The sequence below is a fragment of the Adiantum capillus-veneris genome, chromosome 25, assembly GCF_014529385.1.
Source record: "Adiantum capillus-veneris isolate H3 chromosome 25, ASM1452938v2, whole genome shotgun sequence".
Lineage (NCBI taxonomy): Eukaryota > Viridiplantae > Streptophyta > Polypodiopsida > Polypodiales > Pteridaceae > Adiantum > Adiantum capillus-veneris.
The window spans coordinates 31,153,753-31,175,752 of record NC_140955.1 but is presented as its reverse complement, the minus strand read 5'-3'; the positions used below and the strand labels follow the sequence as shown (position 1 = coordinate 31,175,752).

The window sequence follows — 22,000 nt, the reverse complement described above, 5'->3', positions numbered from 1 at the left end:
TTGGATTGAAATGAATCCACATGCTGCGTGATTGCCATCCTGTTGCATCTCTGCTTGCTTAGGTGAATGTTGTCACACACAGCAGAAGAGATAATCAGACTTTGTTTATGATGTGGATGGACAGCAGGTATAAGCCGGCTGACGGGAATCATGCTACGTGGATGAGGTTTCAAGCTCAAATCTTGACACTTAAAATATGAGACATTTTGTATATCCACATAATGGCACTGAGGGCAAGAATATCAACTTGGGTGCGTGCAAGCAGACAATGCAATCTGTCAATAACATTTCGACAATGCATGGACACAAATTCCAGCAAACATCTACGATACATGCCTTAATTGGGTGGGCGCCACCATTCAAGATCTAAGAAACTGGCTTAGCTGCAGCGTGCGTTTGTGTGTGTGGAGAGAGAGAGAGAGAGAGAGAGAGAGGCTTTTAAAAGGCAAAAAGGATGGGAGAAGAGAAATATCTTATATTCTTAAAATACTTTACAACCTCCTGATGTTGCAGTTACATAGCATATGCACATAGGACCATGTCCAGCCGGACACACACGTGACAACTACACACCACAAGAATACAGCAATAACCATTTCAATAGAAAATGGTCATGCACAATGCAGGAAGTCCCTCTGTTTTTCTAAAATAACCGTCCCTGAAGAAGATGGCTTTACAACCTCATCTACTCTGAAAAATCGCCAAAGACTGCGATGAGTTAATTAGATACAAAACTCTCGTGGGACTTGCCATTACTCAAAAATGTAGAAGCACTCGCACCCATCACAAAAATGAAAGCAACCCATTACCAAACTGCCCGCTCTCCTCCACCTTCCAAAAATAAATCTGTGTGCCAGCCTGCCTCTCTCAGACCCGAGATAAGAATCGGAAAGGACTTGTCCGTCAGTTCATATGCCTCTTCCATAGCTTCCATTTTTTGCACCCCAGAACTTTGTACCATTGGCTTACTTTTACCTCCAGCAATCCTTGCTACGTACGCACTCAATAACCAACCTTTCACTACATCCTCCCCACTTGCATTACGATGCAGAACCATGTGCGTCTGTCTATCATGGAAAGACAATAGAAACCTCTCTTCGTGGATTTTGGCTTTTGAAGTCTTCAATACTGAAGGCTTCCCAAATGCTCGCCTGATTGAAACGCCCACTACAACACTCCCAGCCTCAACATTTAAGGTAACAGGTAAGGCAAGTCGCTCTTTGTATCGTATCTCTGCCGGAGTTGGGACATTGCCAGTCTGCAACATTAATTTCGGTAAGCAAGATCTTCAATGACCTGTAATAGAGAAGAAACTCGAAAAGAATGAATTTTGAAGATTCCAACCTTGACAAATTCGGCGATTATGCATGCTGTCCTCTGTGAATTTAGCGTGTTTAAAGGAGCTGCACGCATCTCTTGAGCAATACTAAACAAGTGTACTGCTGAAAGCAAAGGAGCTGCCACAAGCTGTGCATGTCAACATGGGGCAAACAGAAAATCGTTTTAAAAGGTGTCTTCAGAGCACACCATTCAATTTCCATATAAACTACTACCTTGCCATGCATGGTTGAGCAAACAGTTGATGCAAGCCGTATGCCAACACCAAGTCCCAGTACATTGAATAACGTGGATATTGCCTCGCCCTTTGCATATAGATCACTTAAATTACCCTCTTTGGCAAAACCCGAATAAATTGGCAGCCTTGTTGCTCTAGCGGCAACTGTAGCCATTCCTTGCATTCCACAAAACAAATAAAATTAGAATGAAATGATTCGCTCTTTTTAGTCACCCGCGAGCCACCCATCTTCCCCCAGCCCTCGGCAGTTTCTAAATCCAAGATTTTCAAAAGATTGAGCACAGCTCATCTGAAAGATATATTTCACATATAAACAAGCGACTTATTGATTGAGTCATAGAGAGTACTTGTATGAGCCATGCAGATACTAAAAGAGTACACTTAAATGTTCCTCAAGACATATTCTCATTAAATTGTGGATCTCCTCAAGGCTTTTTCTTAATTTTCATGATGTAACGTTCTGGTTTTCGGAAGGCCAGCATGATGACACACATGTATCCTGACTCAAAAAGGGAAGTAAAAAACAATCAATCATTAAGCACAAGCGCACACAAAATTTTATTAGACAATCCTGTTAAAAGCAGCAGGACTATGTTTGAGATACCTTTTGCAAGGTTTGCTATGCCTGCGACCTCCAAGAATAAGTGCGGACACAACGGTGAAACAACTTCCAGAGCAGTTCCCAAGTCATACAAAGCATCAGCTGAAAAAGGAAAAGCCATCAACTTCACAAACAGAAGAGAACTGCCTAATAACGTGTAGTTGAGCTAAGCATGAACTCCCTACCAACCCAATAGCCTCCAACGCTTAGGCTCCGCATCCATACGTGCCCCCCACATGCTGCACGCTATCTTTCCAGCATGCTGCATTCCATCTTTTAATACCTGAGCAAATAACCATAGAAAGAGAACTAACTTATCAATTACCAGCTGGGCAAACCTCTTGAAGGCCCACTCTAATGATCTCTTAAGTTTAAAATGACACAAGACGGGCACCACGTGCCAATAGAAAAGAACAGACTGAACAGACTTTTAGCACTTCATTAACAATTGAACTGAGAGAGAGAGAGAGAGAGAGAGAGAGAGAGAGAGAGAGAGAGAGAGAGAGAGAGACGACATGCGACACGGAGTGGCGGAATTCCATCCCAGAGAGTATTGGCCCCAAACCTTGGCACCCCTTTCGGTATTTCTTTATATTACATCAACATAGTACAATCCGAGCATCCCATAGTTGACATGTTTAGCCGACGTGCTAACATTGGTACCAGAGCTTGTGCAATATCCAGCCAAGTGGAAGTACTTAGCCTTGTTTTTCTTAATTATGTTCAACTAATGGTGTTAAAATTAAGAACAATGGCATTTTATGGTCTTCATGTGTGCAAACACAATTGAATGGTCAAATAGCAAGTATCATCATTGCAAACTACTAGTTGAATGCGTTGATTATGATCAAATTAGCATATTCAAATTGATTTTTGCCCATTTCATGGAATGGTAGGACCAATGCTAACTATTTAGCATGCAATAGCACTAATAGATGGCATTGAAGCATGCAATAGCTAAGGCTGCCCAAGGTTAATGCCATCGAGATGAGCACTTGCACCATTTTAAAAAAAGCTACTTGGTTTTGAATCTTGATGTTCGGCTTAAGAGGGGCCTAGGTGGTCTCGTACGGTCACCTACCTTTTGTCCACGTACAAAAACGTGCGGCATTCATCAAACTTTTAAGATTATTTGTCGCACGATGACGTTACGTACGTTCAAAAAAAACAAGCGTGCAGTTGTAGAGCTTGGGAGATGTAGACTTGGGGAAGGCTTGAGAGCTATGAAGGAGGGAATGGAGAGCTTGAGAGCAATGCCTCATGAGAGAGCTTGAGGAGAAGCTTAAGAGCTATGAGTTTAGAAGAAGAGGAGAAAAGAGGGTATGCTTCTACAGAGTTAGGGCATTGGGGCCCTTGCATCTTGAGCTAGAGGAAAGGAGGGAGACGGGAGGAGCATATGCATAATGGAGGGAGGGAAGGAGAAAGGGAGAGAAAGAAAGAAAGCTCTATTAATGTCCTTGTCGAGGCCAAAGCTGGCCTATAGGACAAATCAGATACATCTTTGATTACAATCCACTTTGGGTATCTGAAACCGGCCCGTGGGGCGGCAGGCTTTGGCTTTCACCCGAAACACGCGGCTCGGAAGCTAGAGTGCTCCGAGCAGACGCCGACAACCTGTAGGCCCCAAAATTGAAGCCCCTTTCGGTATTTCTTTATACTTTGAGAGGGTAAATTACAAAGTAGAGTCCTGGGAATTCTTTACCTGTATCCAACTAGATACCACCTATTTGGCCAAATTTCGGCAGCATAACAACCCCAGAACTATGCGAAACCAATTCCCCTGCTGGAACTCACTTCCACCGGCATAAACCCTCTGATTTCTGCCCAAAAACAGTAAATTCAGCACACTGTATTTACTAGTTTTTGCCCAGTTTTCAGTCCTAAACAGTCCCCGAACTGTTCTCTGCCAGGGGGACACTATTCCCAATGGTTCTGGCGTCCGTATGGCTGAAAAACAATCAATTTACAGTGCATACACAGCGCTGCAAACGCACCTGTACGGTGAGGTTACGACCCTCACCGGTGTCTGCTTTGGAGTAGCAATTAGCTACCCTTGTTCCTGCTCAAGGAGACTCTTGCCTTAGCACAAAAGCATGAAACCACACAACTGTACATCAGTCAAATGAAGAGCCCTCTTGTGGAGAATCACATAACTGCACGTAGGGGAGAGAGAGAGCAGTGTGTAGTGTGCAGGGCATCACTCCTAGCACCACACTGTACATAGAGTGGAAAAAAAGCACTCCATAGCTCTTAACCTGTGACAGGAGGAAGCAAATGAGGCCTCTCCCAGCTAAAAATTCAACGCCCATTTTTTTGAATGGGGCAAGTACACAGAAAAGTGCCACTTGGCACATTTACAAGCATTTGCCCGTTTCGGGGTTGCCGCCTAAAAATCTCCCAACTGATTGCCCAAATTGACTTCGCGACAAAGTTGTAAAATGTTCCCCTTGTCATACCGAAGGTAATGACGCGAACACATTTCACGGGCCAAAATAGCAACTCCCTAATTTTTAGGAGATGCTTCCGTTGGGCTCCCACTGGTCATCTGACCATCGATCCTCATTGGGACCGCATCCAAAAGTGCAATGTGGCCCAACTGTCGGATACTTTCTGTTGGTGATCCAACCTTGACTTTATGCCTTTATTGACTTCACTTCCTAGTATCCACCAACTTCCTAAGTGCGACGAGGGGACCTACATGACCTTGCACTAAGCCTAGACATCCTTTTACTATACAAATTCTAGTGCTGACCAACTTCCCGTCTCTGCGGGTGAAACTACCGTTCACATTGGCCATACAATGTCCGACCATTTGCAACTTCAAAAAGAGGGTCTCAAAAATCAACTAAGGTTAGCGAATGCCACGTCCCCGTAACATAGTTAATAGTTGCCACGTCCTCGTGACAGACCCCCCTCTTGAAATCGCAAACGTCCTCGATTGCATACCATAAATACACGCCACTGATGATCTTGTGTTGTTACCACTCTTTTATCATCGCATGTATCCGCAAGAAAGGTCGTAACACATAGATACAAATGACTTAATGAGACCTTCATACTTTTGTCATTTCCATCTATAACACTGAATTTATATGTACATTTGATGTACTCGCCCTATCATTACCCCTCCTTTGCACACATTGGGTTGGGGCATAAGTAGGTTGTAACCCGAAGGCTTCAAGGTAAAGCTGCAATACATTTGGTGACTCTAACAGTTCATGCTCTTCCATCCACTTTGTATCCATAGTGCATAGTTCTTGACTTCACCAAATACTTTAACTTTTCTATCCTTATGTGCCAAAACTTACTCATGTACCAGGATCTCATCAAGTTCTTCAACTTCTGGTTGATCCTCATCTGGCATATCTTCTCGCACATCACCCACGTAGGGTCTTAGAAGACTCACGTAAAACACATTATGAATCTTCCACGCATCAAGCAATTTCAGCCTGTAAGCCACATGGCTGATCTTGTCAAGCACTTGAAAAGGCCCATAGTAACGCATACTAAGCTTAGGAAACAGGCGTTCCTTGCCCTTTATCTTCTTTAACCTTGCCTTTTCGAACCTTAATAGAACCCAATCACCAGGTGATAACAGAAATTCACGACGGTGACGATCAGCAGCCTTTTTATGCTTTGCCTGAGTCTTCTCCAAGGCAACTTTAATTTTCTTATACATTTCATCCATGTTCTCAACATATCAATCCGCCTCAAAGATCTTGTCCTTTCTATGCAAAATGGGTGCAACCTTTTTGCTACCTTCAACAATCTCAAAAGGTGCTTTGCCAGTCGACGAATGCACGGTATTATTGTATGCATATTCAAGCATAGGCAAACACTGTTCCCACTTGCCCTTATTATCTGACACAAAGCATTTCAGCAGATCTAAGACAGTAGAATTAGCCTCTTCTGACTGTCCATCAGTTTGTGGATGAAACGAAGACGAGAACTTGAGCATAGTGCCCATGTTTTCAAACAATCCTCTCCACAAGAAACTGGTCATGCGAGGATCACGATCACTGATAATCGACTGTGGCATACCATGGTACTTAAACACATTGTACATAAACAAGCATGCCATCTGATCATATTTTATCTTCTTCCTGACAAGGGTAAAATGGGCCTGCTTGCTGAACCTGCAAATAATGGTCCATATACAATCATTCCCTGTTGGCGTTCTTGAAAGATCAAAGATAAAGTCCATAGCAATGCTTTCCCATGGCTTATCCGGAATCGGCAGTGGTTGTAACAACCCTGGTGCCTTTTGCCTGTCAAACTTGACCTTTTGGCAAATCACGCATACTCGCAGAAAGCCATCCACGTCTCTCCTCAAGGTAGGCCAATAGAAGAATGTGTCTAATGCTTTAATTGTCACATCAATACCACGATGCTCTGCATACAGTGGGACATGACTCTCTTTCATGACCATATGTCGCAATGGCCTAGTGACACAAAGTCTGCCATGCATCATCATAAAACCATCTCTAAGGAGGTAGTGCTCATGATGTTGCCCCTCTTGACACTGTTCAAAGATCCTAGCAAACTCTTCATCATTAGCATATTGTTCCTTCATGTCATCTAACTCATGATGATAAGGAATTGACACAGCTGAAATCTGTGGCTTTCTTGATAACGCATCAGCCAGAATATTCTTCTTGCCTTCCACATGCATAATCTCGAAGTGGAACATGGAAAGAATGTTTGCCCATCGCATATGCTTTTCGGATAACTTTGATTGTGTCAAGAAGTATCGCAAGGTCTGATGATCTGTTTGGACAACAAAATCAGCACCTAAGAGGTAGTGCTTCCACCAAGAAAGCGCATGAATCACGGCCAAGAGCTCTTTCTCATACGTGCCAATAGAAAAGAACAGACTTTTAACACTTCAATAACAACTGAACTCAAAGAGAGAGACGACACGCGACACAGTGGCAGAATTCCACCCCAGAGAGTATTGGCCCTAAACCTTGGCGCCCCTTTCGGCATTTCTTTATATTGCATCATCAAAGTTCAAGCCGGTGCTCCAGACTCTGCACCTTCTCCAAGAAGCATGCCAGAGAATGAGCCCTACCTCATATTTAAAGGCCCTTGTCCTAAAAAGCAATTACAGTGAAAAGCCTTCAAAACTCAAAAGCTCCTCGTCCAAAAAGCAATGCCAAAAGCTGACAGCTTTTCGTAAATCGCGTTGGTGTCCGTACAGCAGGCCACATGTCAGCTCGCCACGTCAGCAAATCAGGGTTAGGGTTAGCATTAGGGTTTCTAATTTTAGGACTAGGTTTCGGGCATAATTAGGGTTTCTAATTTTAGGGTTAAGCACAATTAGGGTTTTGGGTAAAATTAGGGTTTCTAATTTTAGGATTAGGGTTTCATCAGAATATGGTTTGGACAAAATTAGGGTTTCTGATTTTAGGGTTAGGGTTTTATGCAAAATTAGGGTTTTTTATTTTAGGGTTAGGATTTTAAGCAGAATTAGGGTTTCTGATTAGGGTTAGGGTTTCGACAAAATTATGGTTTCGACACGTCAACAGTTTGTTACACATAGACTGGCATAGTCCTCTCTAGCCCTTGCAAAATTCGGCTTTAATAAGCTACTACCCGTCCATCTTGCATTAGCACTGCTCCGATGCTACTGCCACACGCGTCACACTGACCACAAATGACTTCCTAAGATCTGGCAAAACAATTACTGGAGCTCAAGTAAACTTTTCTTATAAGAGACTAAAAGCTGAAATCTCTTTTTGGGTCCATCTGAAAGTGACCTCTTTCTTTTGCAAAGCATGAAGAGGTAATGCTATCTCTGCAAAATTCATGATAAACCTTGTATAGTAGGAGCACAATCCCAAGAAGCTTCTAGCATCGTGCACAGTCTTCAAGTCTGGCCATGTCTTAATAGCTTCGACCTATTCACTTTTCTCAGGATTGACAAGTAGCCTCTGATTGCGCAGCTCTTCGAAATGGTCAAGTGACGCCTATGCTCCTCTTCATTCTTCGAATAGACTACCATGTCATCGAAGAACGTCCCAACAAACTGTTGATGCGAGCGGAAAATACGGTCCATCATTTTGTTGAACGTGGTAGGAGCATTAGTTAAACCAAACGGCATCACTAAAAACTCATAAAGACCAAATGTCGTTCTAAACGCAGTCTTGTGCACATCCTCTGGCCTTATACGAATCTGATGGTATCCACTCTTAAGGTGTATCCTGCTGAAAATTGCAGCACCCTCTAAATAATCAAGAATATCATCAATTCTAGCAATAGGAAACCTATTCTTGATGGCATTCTTATTCAACGCACGATAATCAATACACATGCACCATGAGCCATCCTTCTTCTGCAATAGGAGCACTGGGGAGCAAAAGGATGAAGAACTAGGCTGAATCAGCCCCTTCTCTAATAACTCCTCAACCTGGCCCGTAACCTCTTTCTGCTACACCGCACTAACCGTGTAGGGAGGTCTATTTGGTGGGCTACATCCTGGCACCAAATCTATCTGATGGTCCTCGGGTCTCTTTGGCGGTAATTGCGACGGTAATGAATCAAAGAAACACTCACTAAACTCTCACAAAAATGCTGACCTTTCTTTAAACTTTGATTAGTCAAAGTTCCTGTCTGGCCTCAACCTGTGCCTTGAGTCTTCATACCTGTATAATGTCTCCTGACACAAAATTGCTCCAAACCATTACTATAGACTCTCCTTGATGTACTCTAACCACTCCAAGTCTCAGTTTGTGATTCTGACACTTTTAGTCAGGTCTATCACTCCTTTTTTGGTTTGGTTGCTTGCAGCCTCCTTGGCTCTGGCATGTACGGTTGACTTCCAGGCGCATAACTAGCCATACTTTGGAACATTGATCCACCCCCGAAATACCCAGGATGTACCGTGGGTGGTGGAAAAACTGGGTTCATAGCCTAGTATCCAGTTCCCTGTCCATTCAAGACAGCATGCGGGCTCTAAGAGGTGGCGGGCTGAACTGGCATAACCTATGGAATAGGTGTTCTAGCCACCTGTTCAAGCACAGGAGGAACCTGTTTTGGAGCCCCTGTCACGAGGACGTGGCAATTGTTAACTATGTCACGAGGACATGGCAACTGCTAACCTTAGTTGTTGGTTTCTTTCCAATGATTTTTGTTTTATTTTTTGGACCCTCTTTTTGAAGTTGCAAATGGTCGGACATTGTATGGCCAATGTGAACGGTAGTTTCACCGACAGACGGAAAGTTGGTCGGCACTAGAATTCGTATAGTAAGAGGATGTCTAGGCTCAATGCAAGATCATGTAGGTTCCCCCATCGCAGTTAGCAAGTTTGTGGATACTAGGAAGTGAACTCAATAAAGGCATAAAGTCAAGGTGGGATCACCAAAGGAAAGTATCCGACAGTTGGCCACATTGCACTTTTGGATGCCGTCCCAATGAAGATAGATGGTCAGATGACCAGTGTGAGCCCAACGGAAGCATCTCCTAAAAATTAGGGAGTTGCTATTTTGGGCCGTGAAATGTATTCGCGTCATTACCTTCGAAATAACAAGGGAAAATTTTACAACTCTGCCGCGAAGTCAACTGGGGCAACCAGTCGGGAGATTTTTAGGCGGCAACCCCGAAACGGGAAAATGCCTGTAAACGCGCAAGTGCACTTTCCTCATGCATGAAGAAGTGGCGCTGAATTTAGAGAGAGAAAACTCATAGGTTAAGAGCTATAGAGAGCTTCCTTTCCACTCTATGTACAGTGTGGTGCTAGGAGTGATGCCCTGCACACTACACACTGCTCTCTCTCCCCCCTACGTGCAGTTATGTGATTACCCACAAGAGGGCTCTTCATTTGACTGATGTACAGCTTTGTGGTTTCATGCTTTTGTGCTGAGGCAAGAGCCTCCTTGAGCAGAAACAGGGGTAGCTAACTGCTACTCCAAAGCAAGCACCGGTGAGGGTCATAACCTCACCGTACAGGTGCGTTTTCAGCATTGTGTATGCGCTGTAAATTGACTGTTTTTCAGCCATATGGATGACAGAACCATTGGGAATAGTGCCCCACTGGCAGAGGACAGTTAGGAGACTGTTTGGGGCTGAAAACAGGGGAAAAACCAGTAAATACAGCGTGCTAAATTTACCGTTTTTGGGCAGGAATCAGAGGGTTTATGCCAATGGAAGCGAGTTCTAGCAGGGGAATTGGTTTCGCGCAAGTTTTGCGGCTGTTATGCTGCCAAAATTTGGCTAAAACAGTTGGTATCTAGCTCGATACAGGTAAAGGATTCCAAGGACTCTACTTTGTAATTTACCCTCTCAAATATAAAGAAATACTGAAAGGGGCGCCAATTTTGGGACAACCTGTCCAAGGACTCTACTTTGTAATTTACCCTCTCAAATATAAAGAAATACCGAAAGGGGCGCCAATTTTGGGGCCTATAGGTTGTCGGCGTATGCTCGGAGCATTCTAGCTTCCGAGCAGTGTGTATACTTAAGTGTTAATTCCCGTCGCAGGTTCCCTTTGCACGTTCTCTCTGTGTGTGTCTAAAGTAAAGAATTTCGGGTGAAAGCCAAAGCCTATCGCCCGACGGGCCGGTTTCAGCCCCTGACTCCGCAACATGCGAGTGTTCCCTATCCTGTTGAGTCACATGAAGTACTTTGGCTTGAGCCTCAACAAGCTTTGTACGCGGTGTGGGTTGCCTATTTTGCTGTTGCACTAGTGGCACTTGCAAGAACTCCATAAACTTTGGATTTTGCACCAGTTGCGAAAAGACATTCACCACGGAAACTAATTGAGTCCTAAACGCATCATCCTCAAGTTGCCTAGTCATAAAGCCCTGTACTACTGGAGAAACATTCACATCAACAGGTGATACAGACTGACGTGGCCGTGAGCTCTCACCAATCTCGAACACCATAGCAGTTTCTTGTCTGTCCTTCGAAGAGGAACCCTCTTCCATAATGCCCTTCCCTTTGTCGGCCATAGTGTAATCCCGTGTTCCTGTACTTTGTGTCTTTACCCACAACAACTGAGGCTCACTCTTTGAGAAAAAAGTGATTGATGTCCCGGCAACGGAACCTTAAAACCGGCCCGTGGCGCGGTAGGCTTTGGCTTTCACCCGAAATTCTTTACTTTAGACACACACACACAGAGAACGTGCAAAGGAAACCCGCGACAGGAATTAACACTTAACCACACACGACTCGGAGGCTAGAGTGCTTCGAGCAGACGTCGACAACCTGTAGGCCCCAAAATTGGTGCCCCTTTTGGTATTTCTTTATACTTTGAGAGGGTAAATTACAAAGTAGAGTCCTGGGAATTCTTTATCTGTATCCAACTAGATACGACCTATATTGGCCAAATTTCGGCAACATGAGAGCCCCAAAACTTGCGCGAAACCAACTTCCATGCTAGAACTCACTTTCACCTGCATAAACCCTCTAATTTCTGCCCAAAAACAGTAAATTCAGCACGCTGTATTTACTAGTTTTTGCCCAATTTTCAGTCCTGAACAATCCCCGACCTATCCTTCGCCAGTGGGGCACTATTCCTAATGGTTCTGGCGTCCCGTATGGCTGAAAAACAGTCAATTTACAGCGCATACACAGAGCTGAAAACACACTTGTACGGTGAGGTTATGACCCCACCGGTGCCTGCTATGGAGTAGCAATTAGCTACCCCTGTTCCTGCTCAAGGAGGCTCTTGCCTCAACACATTATAGTTTTCTTCAAGAATAAAGCAGAGCACAGACATCATCTGCTAATAGTCTTTCAAGCATTGCAGAAACATAGATTGGTTATCAATGCAAAAAAGAGTGAATTTTTCTTGCTCGAGATACATTCCTTGGGGCACATCGTCTCAGCAAAAGGAGTACAGATTGACACGTCCAAAATTGAAACTCTTCGCGATTGGCTTGTGTCACGAGGACGTGGCAACTGCTAACCTTGGTTGTTGGTTTCTCTCCGATGATTTTCGTTTAATTTTTGAGACCCTCTTCTGAAGTTGCAAATGATCGGACATTGTATGGCCAGTGTGAAACAATAGTTTCACCCGCAGACGGGAAGTTGGTCGGCACTGAAATTCTAGTAGTAAAAGGGTGTCTAGGCTCAGTTCAATGTCATATAGGTCCCCTCGCCGCACTTAATAAGGTGCTGGATACTAGGAAATTAACTCCATAGAGGCACAATGACAAGGTGGGGTCACCCAGAGAAAATCACCCAAGAACTGAGCTACATTGCATTTTGGATGTGGTCCCAGTAGTGAAAGATGGTTAGATGACCAGTGAGAGTCCAATGTACGCATCTCCTAAAATTTAAAGAACTACTATTTTGGGCCATGACATTTGTTCACGTCATTAGCTCCGGAATGACAAGAGGAACATTTCATTACTCTATCGCTAAGTCAACTGAGCAACCGGTTGAGATATTTTTAGACCAGAAGGTCCAAAGCAAGGAATTAATGCATGAGTGCCACTTAGCACATTTTTTGTCATTTTCCAACTTAAGAGAGAGAGAACCATTAAAACTAAACGTATGGTGAATTGTTGCAGGTACCAAAGCTTCTATGTGCTTGCCTACCCTCTATATACAGTGAAGTGCAAGAACTGAAGCACAGCATTCACTACTCTCTCTCTCTCCCTTCCATGAAGTTGTGTGATGCCCCACAAGAGGGCTCTTCGTTTGACCCATGTACAATTGCGTGGGTTCATGCGCGATTGCCGAGGCATGAGCCTCTTGCAAGTAGCCCTACAGATGCAGGAGCTCGAGGACTTGCCACGGATGCGACTAGCTCGTGAAACCGAGCCCAAAACAGGGAAATACAGCCTGTTGTGTATTTTTGCAGGTTCAGGGTTTCAGCCCTAACGGTCCCTAATACCCCCAGGACGTCCGGGGACGCGAGGGGACCGTTGTATGGGTGATTTTGGCACATTTTCAGGGCAGAAAACAGAGAATTCAGCGTGCTGCAGATTCTCGCCAGGTTTTGCAAAGTGTGTGTATGCGTCAGGAAAGTCATCTATTGCGTGGGGAGATTGTCTGTAACGCGTCCTAGTATACTTATGCTGCCGAAATCAGGCCAGAACAGGTCAATTTCAGCCTGGATTATGCAGGACAGCTTGTAGGAAATCACAAGTTTTATTCCCTCCTTGAATACAATAAAGAAATACCGTAAGGGGCGCCACCCTTTGGGGCCAACAGGTGTCGGCCTCTGCTTCCTAGCGCTCTAGCTTCCAAGCCGTGTGTGTTTGAAGTATCAATTCCCGGTACAAGTTTTCTTTTGCAAAGTTTCTCTGTGTCCTAGAGTCTAAAGTAAAGTTTCGGGTGAAAGTCTACGTCTACCGCCCTACGAGCCGGTTTCATGGTTCCGTCGCAGGGACAGAATCACTTTTTCCTCAAGAAGTGAGCCTTGCTTCGTTTAGTAAAGACACAGAGTACAGGAACGCGGGATTACACTATGGCCGACAAAGGGAAGGGTACTATGGAAGAGGGTTCCTCTTTGAGGGACAGGCAAGAAATTCCTACAGTGTGTGAGGTTGGCAAGAGTTCACAGCCACCGTGCTCTATACCTCCCGTTGATGTGAATGTTCCCCAGTGCAAGGCTTTATGACCGGGCAACTTGAAAATGATGCGTTGAGGACGTAGTTAGTTGCCGCTGTGAACGTGTTTTCTCGATTGGTGCAGAACCCAAGGTTTATGGAGTTTTTGCAAGCGCCACCAGTGTCACAGTAGACAAGGCAACTCACACAGCTTGTGGAGCTTGTTGAGGCTAAAGCCCAAGTACTTCATGCGTCCCAGCAGGATAGGGAGCACTCTCATGTTGCGGAGTCACGAGCTCCAAAACAGGTTCCTTCTATCCATGAACAGGTGGTTAGGACGCCTATTCTACAGGCTTTCCAAAGTAAGGCTGGTTATGCGCCTGAGAACAGTGTTTGGGGGTATGCAAGGCATGATGCCAAACCCCATGTATGGTAGCATCGGCATGCAGCAAGGCTTTCACAGCAACCAGGGCCATTTTGGGGTGCCATAGGGTAATTTTGGTTTTTCAAGACAGCAACTAGATATGACACCTATGACACAAAATGTTAATGACCAAGACGCACCAATGATCCCTACTATAGTGCGCATGTTTCAAACAATTCCTTATGACAATATGGGAGCACTGAAAAAGCCGAAAGCTTACAAAGAAAGTGGTGCAGCTCTAAAGTTTAGCACTTTCAGCGGCTTTGAGGATAAGGCAAAGGCTCTTACTTTCCTCTTGCAGTTTGATATAGCTTATACAGGAGGGAATTTTACAGAGGCCTCTAAGGTCAGGAAAGCTGCCACTTTCTTAAAAGACAATGCGCTTACATGGTGGACGACATTGTTAATGCAAGGACAGGCACCCGCCACATGGATATACTTCAAACAGATGTTTGCATCTGCGTGGCTGTCAAATGAATTTGAAGCCGATGTCATGACGGATTGGCACCAACTCACTGCGGCTACTTGCAAGAGCCCACAGAAGTACAATCGGAGGTTTTGCAAAGCATTGCACTCAGTCGATGTTATGACGGATTGGCACCAACTCACTGCCTATACTTGCAAGAGCCTACAAGAGTACAATCGGAGGTTTTGCAGAGCATTGCTCTAAGTAACCTCCTACAGGTTTGTGCCACTGATTGACCAGATTGAGAAGTACTATTGTGGGTTGCCTAAAGGGCTTCGAGATTACTGTACAAAGAACAGAGTGGCTACCCTCACTCAGCTTATGCAAGTTGCCAACACTGGTCTTGCCTTGTTCAAGGGAGAGGACAGTGGGTTTACAGGCAACGTGAAAGGGGGGCAGCAAAAAAATTCGGCACAAAAGCCCTTTGTCAAAACGGCTCCTCAAGAGTCACAAGGGTCAAAAAAGGTCAACAAGGAAAAGGACTCAGCCAGGACTTCTTAAGCACAGGCAAAGAAACAGAAAAGGAAGCCTTTTGTGCGTAAGTCGCTTGAGGCAAAGAAGGTCTTGATGCTGAAAATAAATGCTTTATATGCGAGCAGCTTGGTCACTTTGCTGCAAATTGTCCACAAAGGAAAAGGCCGGCTGATTCGGATGATAAAGAAGATAAGAAAGGAAAGAAGCCCCAGCCCACGGCAGGTTTAGTGTCAGATACGGTGGGTGACAGACCAAGTACAGATGCCAACGAGTTATGCATAGCATAGGGTGAAGTCAGAGATCAGACGGCACTCATCTTCTCTGATCGAGGTGCCAAAGAAAACTTTATCTCACCAGAGTTGGCTATGAAGCTCGGCATCAGAGCTGAAGAGACGGGATACACGACAGAGGCAGGGTTGGCATGTCCTGGCCACTCAAAGTGTGTTACTCCTATCATTGGAAAGCTGCGTCTACATATTCAATCGTATGTGGACACAAAAAGAGTTCTATATCATGCCATTGGAAGGGTGTGCTACGTTACTGGGAATTCCCGTGGATGTTCCGAACACATGGCGTGCTTGATGTCTACGACGAGACAATCACCCTTCATTATAGACAATCACTCCTATTTTGGATGTAAAGCTCAAAGAGGAGTCTGTCCCTTTTGTATCTGCTTCAGCTATCACTTTTGCAATAAAAAATAATCTTTCTGTGTACTTGATCTTTGCACGTGATGTTTCAGACAATTGTCAATCAAATTTATCTGTGTTAAATAAAGAAAAGTCAGCATTTTTGCGAGAGTTTAATGATTGTTTCTTTGATTCATTACAATCGCAATTGCCGCCGGAGAGGCCAGGGCACCATGCAATACATTTGGTGCCAAGGTGTAGCCCACCAAACAGACCTCCCTACAGGGTTAGTGCAGCGCAGCAGAAAGAGATTATGGGCCAGGTAGAGGAGCTTTCAGAGAAGGGGCTAATTCAGCCTAGTTCTTCACCTTTCTGCTCCCTAGTGCATTTAGTGCAGAAGAAGGACAGCTCTTGGCGCATGTGTATTGATTACCGTGCGTTGAATAAGAATACCATCAAGAACAGGTTTCCTATCCCAAGGATTGATGATATTCTTGACCATTTAGAGGGTGATGCAATTTTCAACAATATAGACCTTAAGAGTGTGTTGCTAAATTGGCTTTATCTGGCACGAAAATAATTCTAAATGAATTATTGAATTTATAAGTGAGAGGGTTTTCTCGCTTGGAACACCAGAAAATAATTCTAAATGAATTATTGGAATTTTAAGTGAGAGGGTTTTTCTCACTGAAGACATCCGAGTACAGAGCTATTGCTAGTGCGTCATTCAAAGTAATGACAGGAGAACGGGAATATCTGTAAGGCCACCGGGAACGGGTACTTCTGATGCGTCACATCGGATGGGTGACAGGGAGCATCGGGAAGAAGTATCCGACATTCCAAGAACGGACATCTTTAATGCGTCATAGGATGGGTGACATAGAGAATCGCGAAGGAGATTGTACCGTAAGTTTGGTAGGAAGTGACTAGGTGATGGGTATTCTTGATGCGTCACAAGGTGGGTGACGGGTGCATCGGAAAGGGGATATCCATAGTTGAGAGAAAATTCCGAACTGTGTTAGAATTGTGCACAAGGAAAAGCAAGCACTTGAATGAAGATGGGTTCATAGGAAACTTTGAGGAAAAACACATGCTTTCTGAGAAAGCGGGATTGCTTTTCGAAAAAGCAGATGCTTTCCAACGAGGAAGACTACGTTTGCATTGCAACTGTGCATGTGATTGCATCCAGGACGCCTGGGAAGTGCTGTGAAAGCATGGTTTTTAACTTATAAGGTTTTATTGAGTTTTTGGACAGATTCTGGCCATTTTTAAAGGTGACCAGAGCCCCACTAATAAGTGGCACCTATGATTAAATAAAGCAGTATTTACCTACCAACGATTTTTCTCTCTTTTTTTGACAAAACTGCGCAAAAAAAAAAAAAAAAACGACCCCGATCTCTACACGAGCAACCTGCGCTCAGCTATTCGTGTCGTGGCCAGGAGCTATAAAAGCATCACATGCCCTCATTCACAGGAGGAGATCAGTTCTTGCAAGAAGAAGATGCTGCTGCAGATTTCATCCGCAAAGAAGACGTTGCAGGTGATGCCCATGGTTGCCCCAAGTGTACCAGATGTCGTCAAGACCCGTGCGCGAGTCTCCTCGCGAAGAAGTGCCTACGGAGCGTGTTTCCATCGCGACAAGTTGCTGTTTTTCTCTGTTTTCAGCCCATAAACGTCGTAGACCGGGCTGATTTACGAGAAGGAACAGAAGAACACACCTCTTTTGTGTGTAGGATTGGAAGAGAGGATTTTCTATGTAGAGATCTCTTTTGGGGAATTGCTTTTCAAGAACCGAGTTCCGTTTCGAGCGTCGAGACTTTGAAGGTAACGATTTTCATGTTATGCTCTCTAAGTATTTGTTTGCACGTGTACTTCCTCTTAGTGAAGGAGTAGGAGCAGAGGAAGGCATGAGCCTCTGCAGGAGAAAGAGCTCTATGGAACTAGAGCCAAATCAGCCCAAGGGTTTCGTACCCAAGTTTGGGAAGCAGAGCCACGGATCGAAGAGAGGTAGACTCTCGAGATGTGATCCGGAAGTGGAAATTCCCAAGGGAAAGACTTCATGTCCAGGAAAGCGAAGTTATTCTGTAAAAAGAGGACTCTGGAAACAGAGTCGGAAAATGTAAAATGCAACCGAATGAATGTTTGAACTTTGCTCAAGATGAGTGCTCCGAACTGTGCTCAAGGTTCCTTTTCGTTCTTATGGAAGGTAGAGCCTTTTGTTCTTAATGAGAGAGTGCAATGATCACAAACAAGTGAATGGACACTGTGCGTGCAAGTATATGAGACTGAGAGATAGAGAGAGAAGAGAATACGACACCAGAGACGTTGTAAAACCCTCCTCCGAAGGCCCACCTCTCTATGACAAGAGCGATCTACTTATGATTGCTCAAATCTCTACAATGCTTGGACTTGCCGACGATGTCGACGACGATGAGGACGACGACGAGCCGGGCTGAAATCTGGAAACTCTAAGGGCTGAAATCTGCAAATCTTCTATCTGCTGAATTCTGACTCTGTCGATAATGACGGCGATGACGACGATGCGACGATGACGTGCTGAAAACGCAGATGCTGAAATCTGCGTTTTCCGGGCTGAAACTGTAAACCTTGTGGAATCTGACCGTGCGGTGAGGATCTACTGCGGGAAGGTGAGATCTGCAAGGTTCGAGATTTGATCCGCGGTGTCCAAGGGCTGAAAACTGAAAACGCTGGTGGTTCTTGATGATCCGTCGCGGTAAATCTGCAAAACGTTGGGGCTGATCTGCAAATCAAAAACGCTAGGGCTGAAAATGGCGCTGCTGTCGCCGGATGGCCTGCAACTGCAACACGCTAGGTCTCTTGTTGAGTCTTCTGTCGCCAGGGATCTGCAAAAGCAAAAACGCTGGCTGATCGGGTCCAAAAACGCTAGGCCTCTTGGGTTCTGTTGAGAAGTTGTTGAGCTTGTGCTCCTGCTGCCTCTTCTGCCAAAAAGTGCTAGCGCTAGGTTTGCTTATATACAAACTTAGCAAAATTGCCCTACCTACTTTCCAACAAAAGTCAATAATAAGTGAAAAATATCAAAAATACGGAAAATAGGTCTATGCACTGTAAAAATGCTACTGATGGTTTCTGACTGGAATCTGATGGTCATGTTGTGTGCAACCAGAGGATATGTATCTACTCTAAGTGTCTGGACATGCATGGTCTGCGAACAGACTCACAAAGGTGTCAGATCACTTTCTATTCTAGACTGACTTGACTGAATTGAACCCTGGTCATGTTGTAGCTTGTCCACGGAGATACCGAGGTTCTATGTCGAAGACGATGATGCCAACGACGCGTACTGCGGGTTCTATGTCGAAGACAGGGAGGTCGACGACGAGGTCTATGTCGAAGATAATGAAGTCGACAACGAGGTACTAAGGGTCTTTGTCGATGATGATGAAGTCGACGACGGTACTGTGTCGAAGACGATGAAGTCAACGACGGTTTTGTGTCAAAGACGGTGATATCGACGACGGGGTCTATGTGGAAGATGATGATGTCGACGACGGGTACTGTTGGTCTATGTCGACGACGACGACAACGATGGTGACTCTGACGATGACGACGATGGTGTCCTCGTCAAGTCCGGGACTGCGATGACGATGACGAAGGTGTCGTTGTCAAGATAGGGATCTACGATGACGAAGGTGTCGTCGTCAAGATAGCGACTACGATGACAATGACGATGTCAATGACGACAATGGTGTCGACGATGACCGCGTCAAGGCTGAAATCTGAAAACGTTGGGCTGTCTGCTGAAAACTGAAAACGCCAGGCTGATATGGGCCTTCTTCTTCTTGAGAAAACGCTAGGGCTCCTGCTGAGGTGCTACCTGACTGCTGGGTGCCTGTCTCCTTATGTCCCTGCTTCTTCTTCGTCGAGAGTCATACTTCTTCCGTCTTCAAGCTCCACGGCTGAAAATTCTTGAAACCACTTCCAACACAAAAACATGAACATACCCATTCCATGTAAAGTGAGTGGAAAAAGTCTTGTCTTCCTAAAAGACTGTGCATGCAATGTAAGATGAACAAAGAGACGAAGTGCCAAACCGTTCACCACACATACGCAAACAAGGAGATCGAATCTTTCTCTTCTGATCTAAAGCAATCAACTGTGGCAATTCAGCCCATGCTTGGAGCTTATACTTTCATGTGCTCTTTCTACGATTGTGTCGTGCCAAGGAAGAGACATGGAATGTGACTTCCTTGAATGCATACCTTTCAGCTTTTCATGAACAATCCGCATACATTTGTGCTCATTCATGTAGAGATTTTCTATGTAGAGATCTCTTCCGAGGAATTGCTTTTCGAGAACCGAGTTGCGTTTCGAGCGTCGAGACTTTGAAGGTAACGATTTTCATGTTATGATCTCTAAGTATTTGTTTGCAGGTGTACTTCTTGTTAGTGAAGAAGTAGGAGCAGAGGAAGGCATGAGCCTGTGCCAGGAGAAAGCGATCTAAGGAACTAGAGTCAAATCAGCCCAAGGGTTTCGTACCCAAGTTTGGGAAGCAAATCCACCATCGAAGAGAGGTAGACTCTCGAGATGTAATCGGGAAGTGGAAATTCCCAAGGGAAGGACTTCGTGTCCAAGAAAGCGGAGTTATTCTGCAGGAAGAGGACAGAATCAGAAAAGAGTTGTAGGGATGCCATGCCCTGAGTCTAGAAGGTGAGATACAGGGGCGACAATCTTGATTCTCGAGGATTTGGAATAAGGAACGGAAGTTCCTTGGAATAGGGTTTTGCCCTAGGAATAGGAAGCCGAGGCTTCCAAGAACCATCAAGTCTTATTCTAGAACGAACGTGGTAATACGTTCGGTTCAAGTGCTTGTATAGACTTCTTCTGAGTAATAAAGATACTATTACGAGGGGGGGACCAGCCCATCTTCTGGTCCCCATTACTGTGTCGATCTTCTCACTCTATCTCTCTCTCTCCCTCTATCTATTTCTCTCTATATTCTTTGGCTTCAATACTAAGTGATAAATTCTATTTATTCGAGTCTATTTTATACTGCTATGCGCTCTCGTCTGTGACAGGGTGAGTACCATCAGATTCGTATAAGGCTAGAGGATGTGCACAAGACTGCGTTTAGAACGACATTTGGTCTTACAAATGCTCCTGCCACGTTCTACAGAATGATGGACCGGATTTTCCACTCGCATCAGAAGTTTGTTGGCACATTCTTTGACGACATGATAGTCTACTCGAAGAGCGAAGAGGAGCATAGGCGCCACTTGACCATTGTCTTCGAAGAGTTGCGCATTCACAGGTGACTTGTCAATCCTAGGAAAAGTGAATTCTTCTTGGAAGAGATCCACTTTCTTGGCCACATAGTGTCTAAGGATGGTGTCCGTATGGATCCAGCAAAGGTTGAAGCTATTAAGACATGGCCAGACTTAAAGACTGTGCACGATGTCCGAAGCTTCTTGGAGTTGTGCTCATACTATAGAATTTGCAGGGATAGCTTCACCTCTTCACGCTTTGCAAAAGAAAGAGGTCACTTTCAAATGGACCCAAAGAGAGGTTTCAACTTTCAGACACTTAAAGGAAAAGTTGACTTTAGATCCCGTGATTGTTTTAACAGATCTCAGGAAGTCATTTGTGGTCCAATGTGATGCGTGTGGCAATAGCATCAGAGCAGTGCTAATGCAAGATGGTCGGGTAGTAGCTTATGAGAGCAGAATCCTGCAAGGGCCAAAAAAGACCATGCAAATCTATGAGAAAGAGTTATTGGCCATAATTCATGCGCTCTCTAGTTGGAAGCACTAGCTGTTAGGTGCTGATTTTGTTGTCCAATCAAATCATCGGAACTTGCGATACTTCTTGACACAGTCAAAGCTATCTGAAAAGCATATGCGATGGGTAAACATTCTTTCTATGTTCCACTTCCAAATTATGCATGTGGAAAGCAAGAAGAATGTTGTGGCTGATGCGTTATCAAGGAAGCCACAAATTTCAGCTGTGTCAATTCCTTATAATCAAGAGCTTGATGACATGAAGGAACAATATGCTATTGATAAAGATTTTGCAAGGATCCTTGAACACTTGCAAGAGGGGCGACATCATGAGCACTACCTCCTCAGAGATGATTTTTTGATGATGCATAGAAGACTTTGCGTCACTAGGCCATTGCGACATAAGGTCATGGTAGAAAGTCATGTCCCACAGAATGCAGGGCATCGTGGTATTGATGCAACAATGAAAGTAGTAGAGACACTCTTTTATTGGCCTACTTTGAGGAGAAATGTGGATGCCTTTGGGCAAGCATGCATGATTTGCCAAAGGTCAAGTTTAACAGGCAAAAGGCACCA

The 22,000-nt window shown here is 44.6% G+C and overlaps 1 protein-coding gene across 3 annotated transcripts in view; it reads right to left on the bottom strand.

The window, feature by feature from the left end:
- Nucleotides 1–455: 455 nt before the first annotated feature.
- Nucleotides 456–22,000, bottom strand: part of RUS2 (root UVB sensitive protein (Protein of unknown function, DUF647)) — a 46,385-nt gene continuing 24,840 nt past the window's right edge. For 2 of the 3 annotated variants that reach the window (XM_086500620.1, XM_086500622.1), the window contains 5 exons: nucleotides 2,367–2,460; nucleotides 2,181–2,279; nucleotides 1,554–1,732; nucleotides 1,345–1,467; nucleotides 456–1,258 (listed from right to left, as the gene is read on the bottom strand). In XM_086500620.1, the coding sequence (XP_086356746.1) occupies nucleotides 806–1,258; nucleotides 1,345–1,467; nucleotides 1,554–1,732; nucleotides 2,181–2,279; nucleotides 2,367–2,460 (948 nt within the window). In that variant the 3' untranslated portion in view covers nucleotides 456–805. The remainder of the gene's footprint in view (nucleotides 1,259–1,344; nucleotides 1,468–1,553; nucleotides 1,733–2,180; nucleotides 2,280–2,366; nucleotides 2,461–22,000) is intronic. The other variant, XM_086500621.1, reaches the window with a different exon arrangement.